This window comes from Vicia villosa, linkage group LG5 (genome assembly GCF_029867415.1).
Source record: "Vicia villosa cultivar HV-30 ecotype Madison, WI linkage group LG5, Vvil1.0, whole genome shotgun sequence".
NCBI classification, from domain to species: Eukaryota; Viridiplantae; Streptophyta; class Magnoliopsida; order Fabales; family Fabaceae; genus Vicia; species Vicia villosa.
Window position 1 is genome coordinate 127,854,800 of NC_081184.1, and position 19,713 is coordinate 127,874,512.

Sequence of the window (19,713 nt, forward strand, 5' to 3'; positions counted from 1 at the left end):
CATATCCTAAATCTTAAACCCTAAATACTACATTTACATGCGGAATTAGATCATACATACAAAAGAAAGTTTACGAACATTGTCATCATCTCAACACAAAAAAAAAATCTCAACAGTTAAATGCAGAAGATATTCGCATCATACCCTAAATCTTAATCTCTAAACAACGCATGTAAATGCAGATGATATCCACATCATACCAACAAAAGATTCTCTCCACCTCTTTTGAAGTCAAAGAAGAAAGAATAATGTGGAAAATTAAAAAAGAAAAAGTGGATATAAAAAAAGTAATATTTTTTGCTACACAAGATTACAGCTAGCTCATGGCATATATTCCTCCAACATAACCCCACTAATGCTTCCTTATATGGAGTGAGATCAATCAAACAACATGTTCAATTTATAAATAAAAACTATATAGTTGCCACATATTGTCACAAAAGCATCAAAAGTATATTTATGTTTCAGTCCCTATTACAAGTAACTCTTCTAAAAAAAGGCAAATGGATCAACAAAACCAAACCATGCGTTTGGTTCTTTCCACTGATGCTAAGCCTAGGTTGAAATGGACTCATGAACTTCACCAAAAATTCACTGATGCTATTAACCAACTTGGAGGTGCAGAAAGTAAGTGTCACAGACACAAACACCTTACTACTTAGATTGATCATATATCTTAATGTGTTTTTCATACTATGTTTATGTGGCAGAGGCGACACCGAAGAGTTTGATGAGGGCGATGGCGATTCCAGGACTCACTTTGTATCATCTCAAGAGTCATTTACAGGTTTTTTCTAGTTTCAGATTATGTTATCAGATTTTTCTAAGAGTTTGAGCTTATTTGCTTATTTTCTGGTGATTACAGAAATATAGACTTGGAAAAAACCAACTTGTAGAAACATGTTCTGATGAGAAACAAGGTTAGTTTTTGTTTACAAGTAATAGAATGATTCATTGGTAGTTTTTTATTTTATTTTATGATTTTGCTTAATGTTTGAGTTCTTGATTTATGGATGCAGATTACATAGAGATTCAAAGTAGTGACAGTCAATGCAGCAGAGAAATCAGTGTCGCGAACGCGAATCAAACCACGGAGTAATAGTTAATTTGAAATTGAGCAGATACTTAAACAGTATTACTATAATCTAGAATTTTTGTTGATCGAATGTTTTGTGTTTACTAGAAGTTTAAAGATTGCTGAGGCACTTGAGATACAAATGGAAGTACAAAAGAAACTCTATGAACAAATTGAGGTAGCACTCGAAAGTTATGATCTAATTGATGCAATTAAGGACATGTTAATCAGTTTTGAACATGATTTCGATTTTGATCAGGTGCAGAAACATTTACAGTTTAGAATTGAGGCTCAAGGAAAGTACTTACAATCGGTACTAATGAAGGCGCAAGAAGCACTTGCAGGATACGGTTCTTCTTCTTCGTCCGTGTCTGGTGTAGAACATGCTAAAGCTGAACTTTCTCAGTTACTATCAACCATCAATAACAATGCATGTCCTAGTTCTCCGATTTCAGAACTAACAGAAACACGAGGTTTGAGTTTAAACTTTGGCGAGAGGAAACAAAATAGAGGAACTATGTGTTCTTTATCGAGTTCTCTAACATCATCTGAAAGTTCCGAGCGAAAAGATGAAAAACAAACCGTAAACGAGGCAGAGAACACTCCGAATTACAATAGTGTTTCGTTTGAATTGCCACTGATGGATATTGGTACTAATGATGGGGCTAGTGGTAGAAAAAGAAGTGCTGTTACTGATTTTGATTGTGGCAGTGTTGATCAACCAGATGGCAAAAAATTGAAGGAATCTGAAGTGTCACAAATGCTTGACTTGAACAGCAAGTATGAGAGAGAGATTGAGTCATGTTCATTAGAAATAGATTTGAATTGCAGTTCAAGCTTTTAGATAGAATGAAGATGTTTTCTAGTAATAATTATATTTACATGTGTAACAAAGTTATTATTCTCAGGAGAAAATCTGTGTATAAATTATGTATATTTTATAATGAAAGGAAAGAAAAAGTATAATATTTATATGACACATTTTTCTTCCATAATTTTTTTTGTTTTTGTTTTCATGATCTTGTTGCTGATATTGGATCATAGTGTAACTGTAAGCAAATAATACTGTGAAAATTTTCATAGGGAGATATTGGCCTAATTTGTTATGCTTTAGAGGCTTCTTGAGACCCTACTATAATATTGGCTGATGACATCAAACCTAACATGATTGTGATGTGAACCAATTTTTACCAACATGAAAATATACCATTAGACTGACTATGTAGGGCTTATTAGCTACTTTGCCCATTTTCATATAAGCTCTTTTTCTAACTGAATTTATGATTGTTCAATCAGGTAATCAATCCCTGCTTTCAATCTTGGTGAATCAAATCCATTCCTGATTTCAAACTTTTCAAAGCTCTCCATAGCATTATGTCTATCATACTCGATATAGTCAAACATGAGATCTTAAGAAGGGTCAGCCGGCTATTGAAAGATTGTAAAACTAGTATATCGTAGCACGGCACATAAGATCCTGCCAAAGGAAGAAAACAAATTATAATACATAGGAAAGATAATCTATAAATCACAACATTCAACTAATTTAATTAATAACGGATAACCATAATCCTTAACTTAATAAGTATTCAAAAGACGTCATCTTAAATATTCAAAAGACATAACCATCATCTTCGAAAGACTAAACTCTAGTGCAGTAAGCTTCAATGCTAGAGTAGAAAAAGATTTCTCATATGTTTGACCTGATCCAATAGAACTAGAAAGTTAACACACTTATCTTTTATCCTTCACCCTCTAATTTTGTACCCTTCTTTAGTTGTTCCATATGTATCATCTCTTCTTAAGTTTCCAAATAGATTAATCCAAAGGTTTAGATTCACTGACTGCAAGAATGTGTGCAGCAGATTCCTAAAAATAGTCACAGAGGTCATGGTATAGACATATCTTCAGGATTCTGCTGTACACACAAGAGTGAGAAAGTATATAAATAACTATAATCATGAAAACAAGAATGTCATATTTGTTAGTTAGATTTAGACAGAGATGTGAATTTGGAGCTACATGCATCACAAATCATATTCTAAGCCAAACACTTTACATTGTAGGATCTCAGATACTAAATCAAGCACGAGCAGATCCCACATGACTATTTTTCTTTGACCTTTCTTTCCCTCTGAAAAATTAATACCATTTATCACCAATCATTGTTAACTTTTTCATAAATTAACTATGTTTCTAAGATATGATATCGATTGTCATGAATCAATTGAGAAGCTGGTGATTCATATCTTGACATGACATCTCTTTCTAGTAGTATTTTAATATATTTCGAATTTGTTTTTTTAACAGAGTAAACTAATTTGAATAAAGAAATTTAAAATAAATAGACTTATTTAATGAGTGTCATACTAATAAAATAAAATAACTATAAATGTTATTATTTGATGAATAAATATCAATCATTTCAAATAAGTTGGTTGAATCGTTCTATTGATTAACTATTTGTTAACACATCTCTCAAATAATGCCTAAAAAGTATGTAGGTGGTAATTATCAATCTAATATCTAATTTTTCTTTGATGAAATGCTGGTCAATCTCAATGTGTTTTATTTTGTTATGTTGAACTGGATTATGTGCAATTTTGATGGTCGATTTATTGTCACAAAACAACTTCATAAGACTTTCACATTGTATCTTTAAATCTTTTAGCACTTGTTTCATCTATAATATTCCTAATCTCATAGCTTTGAATTCTGCTTCAACGCTTGATCGAGCAACTACACTTGCTTCTAACTTCTCTAAGCAACAAAGTTTTCACACAAGAAGGTACAATAGTCTGAGGTAGTAGATCTTCTATCAATTATTGAACTTGCATAATCAACATAAGTGTAAGCATTCATATTTAAATTTTGCCTCTTTTAAACAATAGTCTTTTTTCCTGAAATGACTTTGAGATATTGTAGAACACAATCAAACACTTGCAAATGTCTCACTCTCGGATCATGCTTGAATTGGATCACCATATCAATTGCATATGCCAAATCTGGCCTAATATCTATGTTGTGAATTCAATACCAAGAACAAAGTATAATGCAAAGGAAGAATAAAGAACAAGTAAGAAGAAGAGCACACAAATTGGTTATAACTGCTATTCTTTTACTTTCTCTTAAAACAAGATTACAAGTTTACAAGAATAACAAATAACCTCTCCTACCCTTAAATTAGGATTTGCAGCTTAGCAATGATGAGAGACTAGTATGCTATTTATAATAAAACCTAACATACTAACTAATGGGCTTTTTCCACAAGGCCCACTACACAAGCCAACTTAATAAACAAGCTAACTTAACAAATTATGGTTTAAACACTAAAACCTAATTTAACATGCTAACAACCCTAGCATCTTCGACACAAGCATGTGAACAACCTTCGACTTCATGCTTAATTCTGTCGAACCAAGAAGCTACCCTTCGACCATACTAGAGTTCGATCCAATATCTCACAAATCTCCACCTTGGACCTAACTCTACAACGTCAAGGGAACAAACTAGCTTTCTTCATGCAGCTTTATCAACTACATACAGTGAAAAAACTTGCGGCAATGTCTTGGTGATCATATCAGCAGCATTGTCTTCAGTCGAAACCTTCAGCACTTGGACTTCTCCACGCTCGATTACTCCTCTGACAAAATGCAGCATCACATCAATGTGCTTAGTTCGCTCATGATAGGCTGAATTCTTTGACAGGTGTATTGCACTCTGACTATCACATTTAACAGTGATACCTCGACCTTGAAGTTTCAGCTCATTCGCAAAACCTTCAAGCCACAATGCTTCCTTCACAGCTTCAGTTAGGGCAATATACTCCGCTTCAGTGGTTGATAGAGCAACAACCTTCTAAAGTGTTGCTTTCCAACTAATTGTAGTGCCAAACATAGTGAAAACATATCCGAAAATAGATTTTCTGGAATCCATACAACCTGCATAATCAGAGTCAACATATCCTTCAATTTCTGCTTTACTATCTTCACCCAAGGCTCCACCATAATTAGGACTCTGTTTATGTACCTTAAAATCCACTTCAATGCTTGCTAGTGAGCCTTTCCAGGGTTCTCCATGTACCTGCTTACAAGGCTTACTGCATATGATATGTCGGGTCTAGTACAGACCATAGCATACATCAAAAAACCAACTATATTAGCATATGGGATGCTATTCATATAGGCTCTTTTGACATCAGTGTTAGAACAAGATTTGTTCTGATCAATATTCCATGTTTTGATGATAACATTATATATGAATTTTGTATAAGACAATGTGGTACTCTAATCCTTTGCATTTTCCATTTCAGGAAATACATAAAGAGTATGCACAAATCAGCGCTCAGAAGCACTGACTCAGAAGGTTATGGATGGCTACATCAGAACATGCTCTGGCAAGACATTAGAAGATGGTCAAGCAGAATCAGAACATGAACTATGAAGCATCAGAAGAACATGAAGTCAGAAGCAGAAGCATTGAAGTTCTGAACGGTATCACGCTCAAGCTCTTCAAAGTCAGAAGACAAGAAGATGCTCTGCACCAAGCTGTTGACTCTGATATTCAAACATTGTTATTCACAAACATGAGTCCAGAAGCAAGTACAAGATGACAGGCTATTAAGTCTAATCTCTGACTGACAAAAGGAACGTTAGAAGCTACAAAAGGAAAAGTCAGTAAAAGCATCAAAAGCATGGCTCGAGGTAGTTGACAAAAGTGTGAAACATTAAATGCAAAGTTGTACTATTCACGCAAAGCATTAAATGAAACCCAACGGTCATCTTCTCTCAAACGCCTATATATAGAAGTTCTGATCAGAAGCAACTATAGAGAACACTTGCGCAATATACAAAAACGCTGTCAAAATCAAAGCTCACGAACTTCATCTTCAACCTCACAAACTCTTGTAATATTTAGTGAGTGTTAAGCTTAGAACTTAAGAGAAATATCACTGTTGTGATTATAGCTTTATAAGAAGCAATCTTACTCTTGTAAACATTATTTTACATTGTTTGTAAAAGGTTCCTAGAGTGATCAAGTTGTGATCAGTAGACTCTAGAAGACTTAGAAGTTTTTTAAGTGGTGATGTCCTAGAGTGATCAAGTTGTGATATGTATACTCTAGAAGACTTAGAAGTTTTCTAAGTGGATAACCATTGTAATCAGTTGGATTAGTGGATTAAATCCTCAGTTGAGGTAAATCACTCTAAGGGGGTGGACTGGAGTAGTTTCGTTAACAACGAACCAGGATAAAAATAATTGTGTTTATTGTTTTTATCTTACAAGTTTTTAAAGTCACACTTATTCAAACCCCCCTTTCTAAGTGTTTTTCTATCCTTCAATCAGTACTGGGACACTGATTAATACTCAACTTGAATTGAGGGTTTGTTGGAGTCACAACTGGCTTCGAATTCGACATACCAAACTTTTCGAGAATCTTCCGTAGATATGCCTCTTGAGATAAGCATAACTTCGACTTCTTTCTATCTCTTGGAATGTCAATTCTAAGAATCCTGGAAGCAGCTCCCAGATCCTTCATATCGAACTCCTTATTGAGTTTAGCCTTCACCCTCATCACATCTTCGACATTGTTGCTTGCTATGAGAATATCATCCACATAAAGCAACAAAATAACAAATGAATTACCAGGTCGAAATCAAAAGTAAACACAGTGGTCAAACTGACTTCTAATGAAACTTATGCGTGCCATGAACTTGTCGAATCTCCTATTCCACTGACGAGGAGATTGTTTCAGCCCATATAAAGATCTCTTCAGTTTGCACACATATTCTTCCTTCCCCTTTTCGACATACCCTTCAGGTTGCCTCATCAGGATTGTCTCATCTAGATCACCATATAAGAACGCAGTCCTCACATCCATTTGTTTCAGCTCAAGGTCGAATTGTGCCACCACGGCAAGCAACATTCGAATGGACCTATGATTCACAACAGGAAAAAACACATCATTGAAGTCGACACCTTCTTTCTGAGTGAAACCCCTTGCAACTAACCTTGCCTTGTATCTTTTCGACGTCACTCCTTCGATTCCTTCCTTAACTTTGAAAATCCATTTACAGCTGACTAACCTTGCCCCAGCAGGTTTCTTGATCAGTTCCCAGGTATGATTATCATGAAGAGATTTCATCTCATCATCCATGGCCTTCAGCCATTCAGTTTTATTTCGACTCCTCATAACTTCCTTGTAGTCTCTAGGTTCTTCGTCTAGAACCTTACTTGCAGAGATTAAGGCATAAGCTATAAGATCTGCATATCCAAGTATCTGAGGTGGCTTGATGGCTCTTCTCGACCTATCTCTTGAAAATAGGTAGTCATCGACAATTTCCTCAATTTCCTCAGCATCTTCTGCTTCTTCTTCGACTTCATCAGGGATATGCAATTCAGCATCAACATGCTCCACCTAAACAGGAATCTCTACCTGTTCCAGCTCTTCTGCACTTCGACCATCATCATCTGTTTTCTTGAAAGCCGTTTCAGCTTCATTGAAAACTACATCTAGACTGGTGATACACCTCCTGTGACCTGGCTCTAGGCACCATAGCCTATAAGCTTTGACTCCTTTAGGGTATCCCATGAACATGCATTTCAGAGCGCTAGGTTCGACCTTGTCTTGCCTAATTTGAGCATAGGCTACGCAGCCAAATACTCTCAATTTGTCGAGATCTGGTGGATGTCCCGACCAAACTTCTTCAGGTGTCTTCATATATAACGTTGTCGAAGGACATCTATTTATCAAATATGTTGCTGTCGAAACAGCCTCAACCCAGATCACCTTCTTTAACCCCACACTAGTCAACATGCATCTGACTCTCTCCAAAATAGTTCGATTAAACCTTTCAGCCAAACCATTTTGCTGTGGAGTACCTGCAGTAGTTTTGTGCCTTGCAATACCAGAGTCAGCACAAAAACTGTCGAACGCTTCATTGCAAAATTCAAGGCCATTATCGGTTCTCAACCTCTCGGTTCAAGTCCTTAGAGTACAAGGCTGATTAAACTTCTTCAAACGTCAGGGACTCCCTTCCATACAAGAGAGTTTCTTTAAAGTGAGCATGTGATCGAGGCAAAGCGCACAATAGTAACAGCGCTTGATCTTCATCATCGATCTTCACATCAATATTTTCAAGATCAAAAATCAGCTTGTTGAACATATCCAACTACTCAGCCAACACTTTGTCTTCAATCATCTTGAATGAATACAATGCCTGCTTTAGGTAGAGTCGATTTACCAGCGATTTGGTCATATACAAACTTTCAAGTTTCGCCCATAACCCTGATGTCGCCGTCTCCTTTGATACCTGTTGTAGAACCTTATCACCAAGGCTCAACAGAATTGCGTTGTGTGCTTTCTCGATCATAGTTGTCTTCTCCGCTGCCGTTAATGCAGCATTCATGGCTGCCTCTCCCTTCAACGCTTCCAAACAACCCTGCTGAACCAGTAGGGCTTTCATCTTCAAGCGCCACAAACCGAAATCATTCACTCCGGTGAACTTTTCAATCTCATACTTTGTTGAAGACATCTTCTCCACGCTCACCGCACTAGTTTGTTGTGAATTCAATACCAAGAACAAAGTATAATGCAAGGGAAGAATAAAGAACAAGTAAGAAGAAGAACACACGAATTGGTTATAACTGCTATTCTTTTACTTTCTCTTAAAACAAGATTACAAGTTTACAAGAATAACAAATAACCTCTCTCACCCTAAATTAGGATTTACAGCTTAGCAATGATATAATAAAACCTAACATACTAACTAATGGGCTTTTTCCACAAGGCCCATTACACAAGTCAATTTAATAAACAAGCTAACTTAACAAATTAGGGTTTAAACACTAAAACCTAATTTAACATGCTAACAACCCTAGCATCTTCGACACAAGCATGTGAACAACCTTCGACTTCATGCTTAATTCTGTCGAACCAAGAAGCTACCCTTCGACCATACTAGAGTTCGATCAAATATCTCACAATCTATTAAGTAAATAAACTTTCCAACTAATATCTGATACTAACCCTTGTCAAATTTGACACTTTTCTCCTCTTAGTTCATCTTATGATTTTGTTCAGTAAAAATAGTAATAAGTTTGCATTCATGTTTTCTTGTTCCTGCAAAAGATCAATTATATTTTTTTAAGAGATAAAAATGTCTTTATTTGAACGGACAACCTCAATTTCTAAGAAGTACTTAAATTCTTCAAAGTCTTTAATTTCAAACTTTGTTGATAATTTCTTTTTAAGTAGTTATCTCTAGTCAAATCATCTCCTATAACAATAATATCGTTAACAAAAATAAAAAGTACAACCCGCTTTCTTCGTTGTGTCTGCATAAAAAACAAAATGTGATTTCATTGGCTTTGCTTATATCCTAAACACATTCTTTGTGAATCTTCATAATGATGCTCGAGGGGACTGCTTTAGTCCATATAAGATGTTCTCCAATCGAGACACCTTGTTGGCTCCACTCGTGGTACTAAAATATGGTGTAATCTCCATATACACTCCCTCCTTTAAGTTTCCATACAAGAACGCATTTTTAATATCAAATTGTTGTAATTCTCATCCAAAACAAGCATCAATAGATAATAAGATTCGAATAATATTCATCTTTGCCATTGGTACAAATGTCTCCTCGTAATCAACGTCATATGTATACGTATAACCTTTTTCTACTAGTATTTCCTTGTAATTATCAAAGGTTCCATTTGATTTGTGCTCTACAATATAGTTCCATCTACATCCAACTAACTTCTTGCTTCTCTTCATCTCAACAATTTTTCAAGTATCATTTTTTTGCAAGGGCTTTCATTTCCTCATTCATTGCTCGAGTCTAACTTTTATATTTCATTACTTCTTCAACAAATGATGGGATTTTCACATAATCAATAGATGCAATAACACTTTGTTACTGCATAGAAAGATGTTTAGAGGAGACATATTGTGAAATATGGTATCTATACTCAGGGAAATTATAGCTAAGGATCAAAAACTCAAACTCAGAGTCAAAGTCATTCATGCTTTCCTCCCGTGTCTGAGGACGAGTGAAGTAAAATACATTTTTGAGAATGGTGACATCTTTTTTTTTTGCCTTTCGCACTTTGGTTCTTAGGAGAAAGGGGCCCTAGTAATCCAGAGCTTGTGCCGAGAGGTATGGGCACTGCCCAAGCATTGTTTCCACCTAAGAATCGAACCCGGTATTCTCTGGATTACGTCCTTAGCAGGAGCTTCTTTACCACTGGATCCCAAGTGCTTGATTAGAATGGTGATATCTTTAGAAGCAATGTAATAACAATTGAGAGGATCATAACATTTATACCATCTTCTGGTAGGAGGATAACCCACAAAAACACATCTAAGGGCACACAAATCCAACATAGTTCGGTATTTCTTATAGATATGAACAAAAGCTACTCAACAAATACTCGAGATTTGAGATCCATCAACATAGAAGGGCAAGAAAAAGTGAGATAATAAACTAAACAAGACTAACATTATCTATAATAAGAGATGAAATATGGTTAATTAGATAAGAAGCGGTCAAAACTACTTCACTTCATTTAATTTAGAAGAGACATTTGGAAGAGAAGATTTCGAACGATTTCAAGTAACAATTTTTTCTTTCTACGACACCATTTTAGTATGGGGTGTCGACACATGTGAATTCACTAATGATATTCTATTATTGATAAAGATGTAAAAATTATGAAAGAGAACCGAATAAAAAATTCATTCTATTATTTGATATTTTACTAGAATTAAAATTGGACTAGAAACATTATAATTATAATGTTTTATAACTTAAAAAAAAATCATTTTTAGTTGAATGTACAACTTTCAAAAAAATTAAATACATAACTCAGAGAAATGAAATCAAACAGAGTAGATACAAAAACTCAGTAATCTCAATTCTGAAATCAAGCAAAAGGAAAAAATGGAGAAATGGCGAGTGAGCAAAGCTGGTTCTACGATTCTCGCCACAGTAGCGCACAACAAGATTCTAGAGAGAACAACAATCGAAACATGGCAGTGGCACACATCGAGATTCTGATTCTGGCAAGAGCAACCAGGTAATCTACTATCCATTAAAATCTGCTTTATTATACACTCAATTCTAGGTTTTCATCGACCATTAAGCGATGTAATGGTTAATTCCTCATTCAAACTCATTTCATTTTGAATTCCTTCATCAGAAACTTTCCTTGGAAAGAAACCTGGCTCTCTAGGCTCCTCCAATTCCATTTCACTACCTAGCATTTGAACTATAGATGTCATTGTAGGTCTATCCTCAGGGTATTGTTGCACACACAACAGACTCACATGGATGCACCTCAATACCTCTGAAACAACACACGACTCCTTTATTCTTAACTCAATCAACTCCAATGACTTTCTCTCTTTCCAAAGTGTCCATGCCTGCATAATCAAAAACAAAAAATAAATACTAAGACCCTGTTTGGCTAAACAGTTTAATTTGCAAGTTATAGCATAAGCACTTATGTATAAAGTTATTTCTATAATATCCTCTTATTCACATTTCAACTTCAACATTGATAAGTAGATAAACAAATATGTAAGGGCTTACATAACCAACAAGGTTAAGTGTCTTATTTTCATGATAAAGTGCTCTATTTTTGTTCCCACATATAATCTCCAATAGTAAAACACCAAAGCTGAAGACGTCTGATTTGATTGAAAATTGTCCATCAGCAGCATACTCTGGTGCCATGTATCCGCTGATAGGAACAATTAGAACAACAATATTCGTATATAAGATAAAAGTAAGTAATATCAAGCTAGAGACTCTTGCATTTGTCGTTGTCGATCAATCTAAATTCATTGTTCTAGATTGTTTGACTTTGGCAAATGCAGAATTTGCTAAGTGTAGAAAATGAAAATCAAAACCAGATAGACACTCACTAAGTTCCAACTACTCTATTTGTATTTCCTTCAATTTGATCTCCTCCAAAAGATCTAGCCATTCCAAAGTCTGATATTTTTGGATTCAACTTATCATCCAATAATACATTACTTGCTTTGAGATCTCTGTGAATAATCCTTAATCGAGAGTCTTGATGAAGATACACAAGTCCCCTAGCAATTCCAAATATTATTTGGAAGCGTTCGGGCCACTCCAACAATTTACCTTTTATTTTATCTGAGTTTTGCAAAACAAACATGTCATTGTCAATTTGATAAATAAACAAATATAAGAGATGTAGATAAATCAGTATTGTCGATGGCGCATGGGGGTCCATGGTGGAGAGCCAAAATCCCGCCATACCAACCGATTTGCGGCGCTATTATAGCGGATATGGCGGAAAAACTAACAATATTGAGCCATATATACATTTTTGGTGAGCCCAAAAACTGTCATGTATATCAGCCATAGCGCCACAATGATGGATATTTGATAACTCTGAGATAAATAAACATGTTGCATCTAATGTAAGCAATATTCGTATTCCTTACCAAAGATAAAGGAGTCAAGGCTACCGTTAGCCATGTATTCATATACTAGCAATTTTTCTTGTCCTCCAACACAACAGCCAAGAAGCTTAACCAGATTTCGGTGTTGAAGTTTTGCAATCAGTTTTACTTCTGTTAGGAACTCGGTAATTCCTTGTCCAGAGTTTGTTGAAAGTCTCTTAACTGCAATTTCTTGTCCATCTGCTAATTTTCCCTGCATAATCGCTTTCAATTAATAATATAAAAACTTATCTAGTTGTTTCTTGGGTTAGTACTCAATACTTGAATATTAACTCAGTTACCTTGTATACAGATCCAAAACCACCTTGTCCAATCTTATTATTCAAGGAGAAGTTGCTAGTGGCGATAACAATTGTTTGCAGATCAAATAACGGTAAATCCATATCCTGTAGATGCTTTTCAATGTTATCTTCTGTCTTTGATTTATCTAAAAAATAAAAGAGAGGAAATCATATATTCAGTGATATTATGAAACTTGAAAGGAGAGGATCATTTGAGCTGATTAAGTTAGACAAATATGTTATATTAAATTTAGAGATGGCAATAGAACTGAAAATAGATATCGCTCTTTCAATTTCTTACATTTGTATATTGAAATTCTAGGTCATTAAACTATCCAAATTCAATGTCATGTTCGTTTATTATTTTGAAATTTAACAGCAACATTCATTGAATGATGAGAGAGTCATTATAAATTTATATTGCATCAAAGGGTGGGGCATTCCCCAGCCAATTCCTTGAACCAACAAGTTTTGCTACCCTTACTAGGCTATGCACCTCAATGTTCTGATCCTTACTAATATGTGAAACAGTTATATCTTCCAATCTAAGAAACAGTTAGAATCCTGAATTGTATAATCAATGGCAGCAAAGCAATATTAAAAAATGACTTGACCTCAAATTTATTGATAGGCAATGATTACCCCCAAAGACTGTCTCTTGAGAATTACATGTATTTCTAATTTTGATTTTTCAATTTAAAAATCATGGATAGAAAAGTGCTTCCATAATGATATAGTATAAATGAGAAAAACTAATTTACCCGCAATTCTCTTTCGGACTTTATATATCACATATATGCAAAATAAAAGCATCCCAGAAATTGCAGCAGCAATGGTAGTAGCTATGGTTATCACGCTTTTGTTGTGCCCGTTTGAAGCCTCTTCAAGTATGAAACAAATAAACTTAAAAGATACATCCTCGGATTTAAGTGTGATAATACCTAAGTTTTCCATAGCAAGGAGAATGGAAGGAGAGAAAAAGTTGTTACTTACTTGTTACTTTGTGAGCTATACGAATATAGAGATCTTGGCCACCAGTGTCAAACTGTCTTATGTCGATTAGATCACCAAACCACATGACACAGCCACTACCCTTTCCACTTATATCTGAATTAGTGTAAGCTGTACAAGTGCAATTATTCAAGCACATAGTTCTGCATAACTCTAAATCAATATTCTCATCCAATAAAGTATGTGTAGTGTCTGGTACTACGACGCCCCTGTATTTGATAAACTCATCATCCACATCCTTATCCATTTGTGGATTGTTGCAACTTAATGATATGTTGCGGACACACCCTTGACTCCTGTCTAATAAGGCCCATTGTTGCATTGACTTTGGAACGAACCCGAGTAAACATTCGCAAAAAGGTGATTTGTCAATTGAGCACATGGAATTGGCTCCACAAGTTCCATAGATGTCACACTGGTCAAGTGGGGTCTCTGAATATATGACCCAAAGTTTTTTATGATCTGACCACACAGAGATGATAAAAGCACGTAGCTGTAACGCAACATTGACTATGACAGAAGAATTCTTGCGGGTAAAGGAGTAAAACATCTCATCCTTATTAGACACATAATTCAAATCATTATTAGCAACATACTTGAAATCAAATACAGAAGTTTGTGTTAGACCATGCAGGCCACTTATTTGAAGTCCATTCCATGGTCCAATCCGAGAGTATTTCTCTGTTCCGTTCATCAGATAAAACTCAGGATAATTATGAAGCACAAGACTCCAAGAAAGATCTCCTGGTGACGGATCATCAGGACTCTTCCAAGAAGTTACTCTCCATTCAAAATCATTTTTGAGATCCCATCCCAACTTCATCCCTGGCAAAATTGTATCACACGGATAGTCAAAGCTTTGCCACAAGTAGGTTCCTCCTTCTGGATCTGTTTCTCCTTGGTTTCTTATCACAAGATTGCCATTGTCCAAGAGCTCTGCTATTGGCTTCTGTGCTTGTTTTTCTGATGGTGTACTCCAAACAGAAGTTTCGTTTTGCTGGAGTATGAGATTGCCTGTGGTACTCAGTGTTAAGATGCCTAAGGTATTGTTGATGCCGTTGGCCCTATTTGCTACCCAAACAACTTTTGTTTTAGGCACCTGCTTGTACCAAATCCCAAGATAACGTCTTGTAGAATTGCCCGGCCTAAAAAAGCCCAGTTCAAATTGTCCATCTTTTGAAACTAAAGTTTCACCATCACTTAAAGACTCAGACACACTGATGGAGTTAGTTGCTATAATTGGTACAATCATGTAAGCAATCATCATAGTTATGAAAGAAAGAATTTCCATTGCATGACACTGGTATTTGGTTATTGATGATTGGATTTTGCTAGTGTGTCTGAGTCTAAGGTTAAGAATGAGGAAGTTTTTAAAAACCACAATTTGTTCCTCATTCCAAAGTCCAAGTCAAAAAAACATGTGGGTGATTTGTATTCATCAAAGGCAATATTGTTGTGGCTGTTATGAAACTTCACAAATAATGGTCAGTAGCATCATTTCTTACTTGGACTCATTCCTTAGTCATAGCAGTATTATTTTGACTTTAATACTTATGCCTTTCTATCTCGGGAATTATTCACGAACAAACCATCAATTTAGTCCAAGGAGTATCATTTTCTCTCTAATTTAGTATCTAAAGTATGTAGATTAGGGACTAAGATATTTATTAATTTTTTTTAATATTTTGCATTGCAGGTTTGAGTATAATAGTAAGAAGAAAGATGGAATCGACTGACACTGGCTATATTATATAAGACTGTCCAAGAACTAAACATGGTAAACTCTTGCAGAACAAGAATCTCGTTTACATTTCTGTATTTATTATACAGTTTTAAATTAAGTGTAGCCAAATTTACTTTAAACATTCATGTACACAAGCATTTAAACACTAGTCCTTTATTAGTTACTTTGTTTACCATGGAATTATTTCTCCTTGACTGCAATATTATGTACAGCTATCTTATTGAATTTCACCGAACACTTAAAGTAGTTATGGTCATTTCATAGTTTGAACTTATATCCTTCCCACTTGAATTCGAATTTGCTTCAGTAGATTCCTTCCTTGTGATAAAACTTGGCTCCTTAGGATCATCCAATGCCATTTCACTCCCTAGCATTAGAATAACATCAGCCATGGTAGGCCTATCTTCTGGGTATTGTTGCACACATAAGAGTCCAATGTGGATGCAACGCGATACTTCTGATACAATGCATAAATCTTCTATGTTCGAGTCAATTAGTTGAGAAGCTTTTCCGTGTTTCCAAAATGTCCATGCCTAAATCATAAAAGATGAAAAATGTTAGTAACAGATAAACTTTTAACATGAACAAATTAACATTTGTCCCAGTGCTTACGTAAGCAACAAGGTTTAGGGTTTGCTTTGCACGATTAAGCACTCGGTTTTTCTTCCCACATATAATCTCTAATATTAAAACACCAAAGCTGAAAACATCAGATTTCGAAGAAAATTGTCCATCAATAGCGTACTCTGGTGCCATGTACCCACTGCAATGAATCATTGAGAGAAAAATATAAAAATATATGTCATAAGTGTAAAAACAAACTATGGTTTTGGATAGTTAAACACTTACTATGTCCCAACAATTCTATTTGTGTTTCCTTCAATTTGGTTTCCCCCAAAAGTTCTAGCCATTCCAAAATCTGATATTTTTGGGTTCATAGTATCATCCAGTAAAACATTACTCGCTTTGAGATCTCTATGGACAATCCTTAATCGAGAATCTTGATGAAGATACATAAGCCCTCTAGCAATTCCACATATTATGTTGAAACGCTTTGGCCAATCTAGCAGTTGACTTTTGGTACGATCTGCATAATTCATAACAAATATGTCATGAAATAATGAATATTCAAAGTTTATTACAAACATTCACTAATCACTAAATCATAGAACACTAGTGAGTTTAAATATAAAATTTATTGAGACCACATACCAAAGATGAGGTAGTCTAGGCTACCATTAGCCATGTATTCATAAACTAACAACTTTTCGTGTTTCTGAATGCAACAGCCGATAAGCTTTACAAGATTTCGATGCTGAACATTTGCAATAAGTTTTACTTCATTAATGAACTCTCTCATCCCTTGTTTTGAGCTCTGTGAAAGTCTCTTTACAGCAATTTCTAGCCCACTGCCTAATTTTCCCTGGATAATCATTAATCACATTCATATGGTTAGATGTTCTTTATTATTACTACTTTTCTAACTATTCTTACTTAGTAATAGTAATCATGTTCCAATATTGAGTTACCATATAAACAGGTCCAAAACCACCTTCTCCGATTTTGTTCTTCTTTGAGAAGTTGTCAGTGGCAATAATAATTGTCGACAAATTGAGCAAGGGAAGATCCTGATCATCCATATGTCTTTCATAGTCACCTTCTGTCGTCGACTTCCCTGGAAAATAGAAAAAATAATAATTCATAACTATGTAGCCGATGCCACTTTTTCGGTGAATTTTAGAGAACGGAAGAATAGATTTACCAACAATACTCCTCCTGAATCTGTAGGAAAAGTAAATAACAATTAAAAACATTCCCAAAGCTGCAGAAACACTAATTACAACTTTTTTTCTCAGGTTCCTCCTGTGCTCAACCTCAGTATTATTTTTGCCTTCATAAAAACAAAATAACTTAAATTAAACTTCATATTCAAATACAAGGCTTAAACTTTAATGGTGAAATTAATGAAGTATTCACCTAATTCTGAAGCAGGCATTCGGATATATAGAACTTGATCACCTAATGGAAAAAGTTTGATATCAATTAATTCACCAAACCACATAACACAGCCACTTCCTGCTCCACTTATATTTATATTTCTATAGGCCACGCAGGAACAATTTTTCAAGCATTTGTGTCTACATTGTTCTAGACCAATACTCTTGTCCACGCTAGTATTTGTAGTATCTGGAACTTTCAAGCCTGTCATTGAGATAAATCCATCACTGGTGCAGTTCAATGGAGGATTTCTGACACACCCTTGGGACCAGTCCATTGAGTTCCATTTTTCAAGAAACTTAGGCTTGAACCCTTGTAAACAATCACATACTGGTGAATTAGTAATGTTGCAATATCCGTTGTTTCCACACAGACCATAACGATCGCAATAGTCGCCTGGCATGTTTGAATGAAGCATCCATGATTTGTCAGATTTTGACCATGTATAGCGAGGACGTTCGTTACTGGTTTGGTTAAGTACCACTTTTGATATTAGAGAGCTACCACTGCTGTTCCATGAGTAATAAACCTCTTCTTTATTGTAGACAAAGTTGTAACTGAATACAGGATTAGGCCTCATCTCTGGCATACCACTAAAACGCAAGCCGTTCCATGGTCCAAGTCTGTGGTACTTTGTTTCTCCCTTCATCATATAGATCTCAGGATAGTTATTCAACACGACACCCCAAGTAAAGTCTCCTGGTGTTGGATCATCATCACTCTTCCATGCTATGAGACGCCTATTCAAATTTCTTTTAAGGTCCCATCCCAACTTCATACCTGTTTGAATTTAGAAGAGGATGAAAAATTAAGTTGTTTATCGAAACAAAATCCTAGATAGAATTAGACACGACACAATATCACAATTTAAGAACTAGACCAACAATCTTAACCATACCTGCCAACAATGTGTTTGAAGGATAGTCAAAGCTTTGCCACAGATAGGTTTCGTCGACAATATCTTTTATGACAAGATTACCCGTATCCAAGAGTTGTGCCACTGGTTTCAGTGGTTTTGTCGAAGTATTTGTGGACCAAACAACGTTGTTATTGTGAGTAAGGACCAAACAGCCAGAACTGTTTAGTGTCAAAACAGCAGAAGAGTGGTTGATTGGCTGGCCACCATTTGCAACCCAGACAACATTTTGAGTTGGAATATTCTTGAATTGAATTCCGAGGTAGCGTTTGTTTGGATTCTTAAGACTAAAGAAAGCAAGCTCAAATAATCCATTTGGTGAAACGATGGTCTCTCCATCACTGATGAATAGAGATTCAGTAATGGATGATTTGAAATCACCTGCTATGGAACTGGAAACTGTAAGAGAAAGAATAAATAGAATATAAGTAATGAAACTCATTACAAAACGAATAAAAGAGTTAGAGCTTAAAACGTTTACTTTGAAGGAAAGAAAAAACTGAAACTCTATTTATATACATTTAGAATTAGAAGTCATGCATGAAAAATGTAGTCAAGTCAACTGTTGTACAAACATCTTATGTTTTGACAGATACTTTGTTGAACAAAGGGAAATTACTCATGATGCATAAGGCATAGACTGATGTGATATTCTCCCATTTTGTTGGAGTAGTAAATACAAAGATTCTCTATAGAATTTGCAATGGAATCTATCGTTGTTTACGCGTTCTGTAACGGGGATGGCTGCAAAATCATATAGACTTGAATATTATGTTTGGTTCAAACTTTACTGTCGCTGTCGATACGCAAAAGACAAAATTATGAAAATCGTTCGAAGTTTAGAGTTTGAACAGGTTCTGATTCTTAGTTCTATGAATCTTCATTCACCTTAACCAATTTTCTTGACAGAGACTCATAGAATACTAACTTGTTATTTGGTTTCAAAAGTCATGGAGACTATAAAGTTTCACATGTAAAGTGATAGTGAAACCTTGGACCACCAAGCGTCTAGCGATTATCTTGAATGGTTGTATTGTTGTGGAGAAGAGGCCATGCAACTTCTGAGAGGATAGAGTTTGAACATGACTACATAAAAGAAACATGAATAAGAGAGTTCGAAATTTTAATTGAAAATTCAGTTGTGACCCTGCAAAAATAACTTAGGAGAGTTCAAAATTTGAATTGAAAT

General features: G+C 35.2%; 2 protein-coding genes across 3 annotated transcripts; one reads left to right on the forward strand and one right to left on the reverse strand.

Annotated features, from left to right (window-relative positions):
- Positions 1-332: 332 nt before the first annotated feature.
- On the forward strand, positions 333-2,054 carry LOC131607293 (myb family transcription factor PHL8-like). 2 transcript variants are annotated; one of them, XM_058879306.1, is made up of 6 exons: positions 333-627; positions 711-787; positions 866-920; positions 1,020-1,095; positions 1,187-1,253; positions 1,335-2,054. In XM_058879306.1, the coding sequence occupies exons 1-6, from the start codon at positions 504-506 to the stop codon at positions 1,917-1,919; spliced, it is 984 nt and encodes a 327-aa protein (XP_058735289.1). In that variant the 5' UTR covers positions 333-503; the 3' UTR covers positions 1,920-2,054. The 2 variants fall into 2 exon arrangements, with proteins under 2 accessions (XP_058735289.1, XP_058735288.1); XM_058879305.1 differs by having other exon boundaries at positions 342-627; positions 1,184-1,253.
- An 8,763-nt stretch (positions 2,055-10,817) lies between these two features.
- LOC131605396 (uncharacterized) lies at positions 10,818-19,222 on the reverse strand. Its single transcript, XM_058877753.1, has 15 exons — positions 18,507-19,222; positions 17,588-18,388; positions 17,373-17,501; positions 17,140-17,285; positions 16,823-17,033; positions 16,460-16,697; positions 16,223-16,373; positions 15,842-16,143; positions 13,849-15,266; positions 13,617-13,736; positions 12,856-13,001; positions 12,557-12,767; positions 12,005-12,242; positions 11,670-11,820; positions 10,818-11,500 (listed from the first exon to the last, which is right to left on the reverse strand). Exons 1-15 carry the CDS (start codon positions 18,964-18,966, stop codon positions 11,207-11,209), a joined length of 5,016 nt encoding a protein of 1,671 aa, XP_058733736.1. The 5' UTR covers positions 18,967-19,222; the 3' UTR covers positions 10,818-11,206.
- Positions 19,223-19,713: the final 491 nt, after the last annotated feature.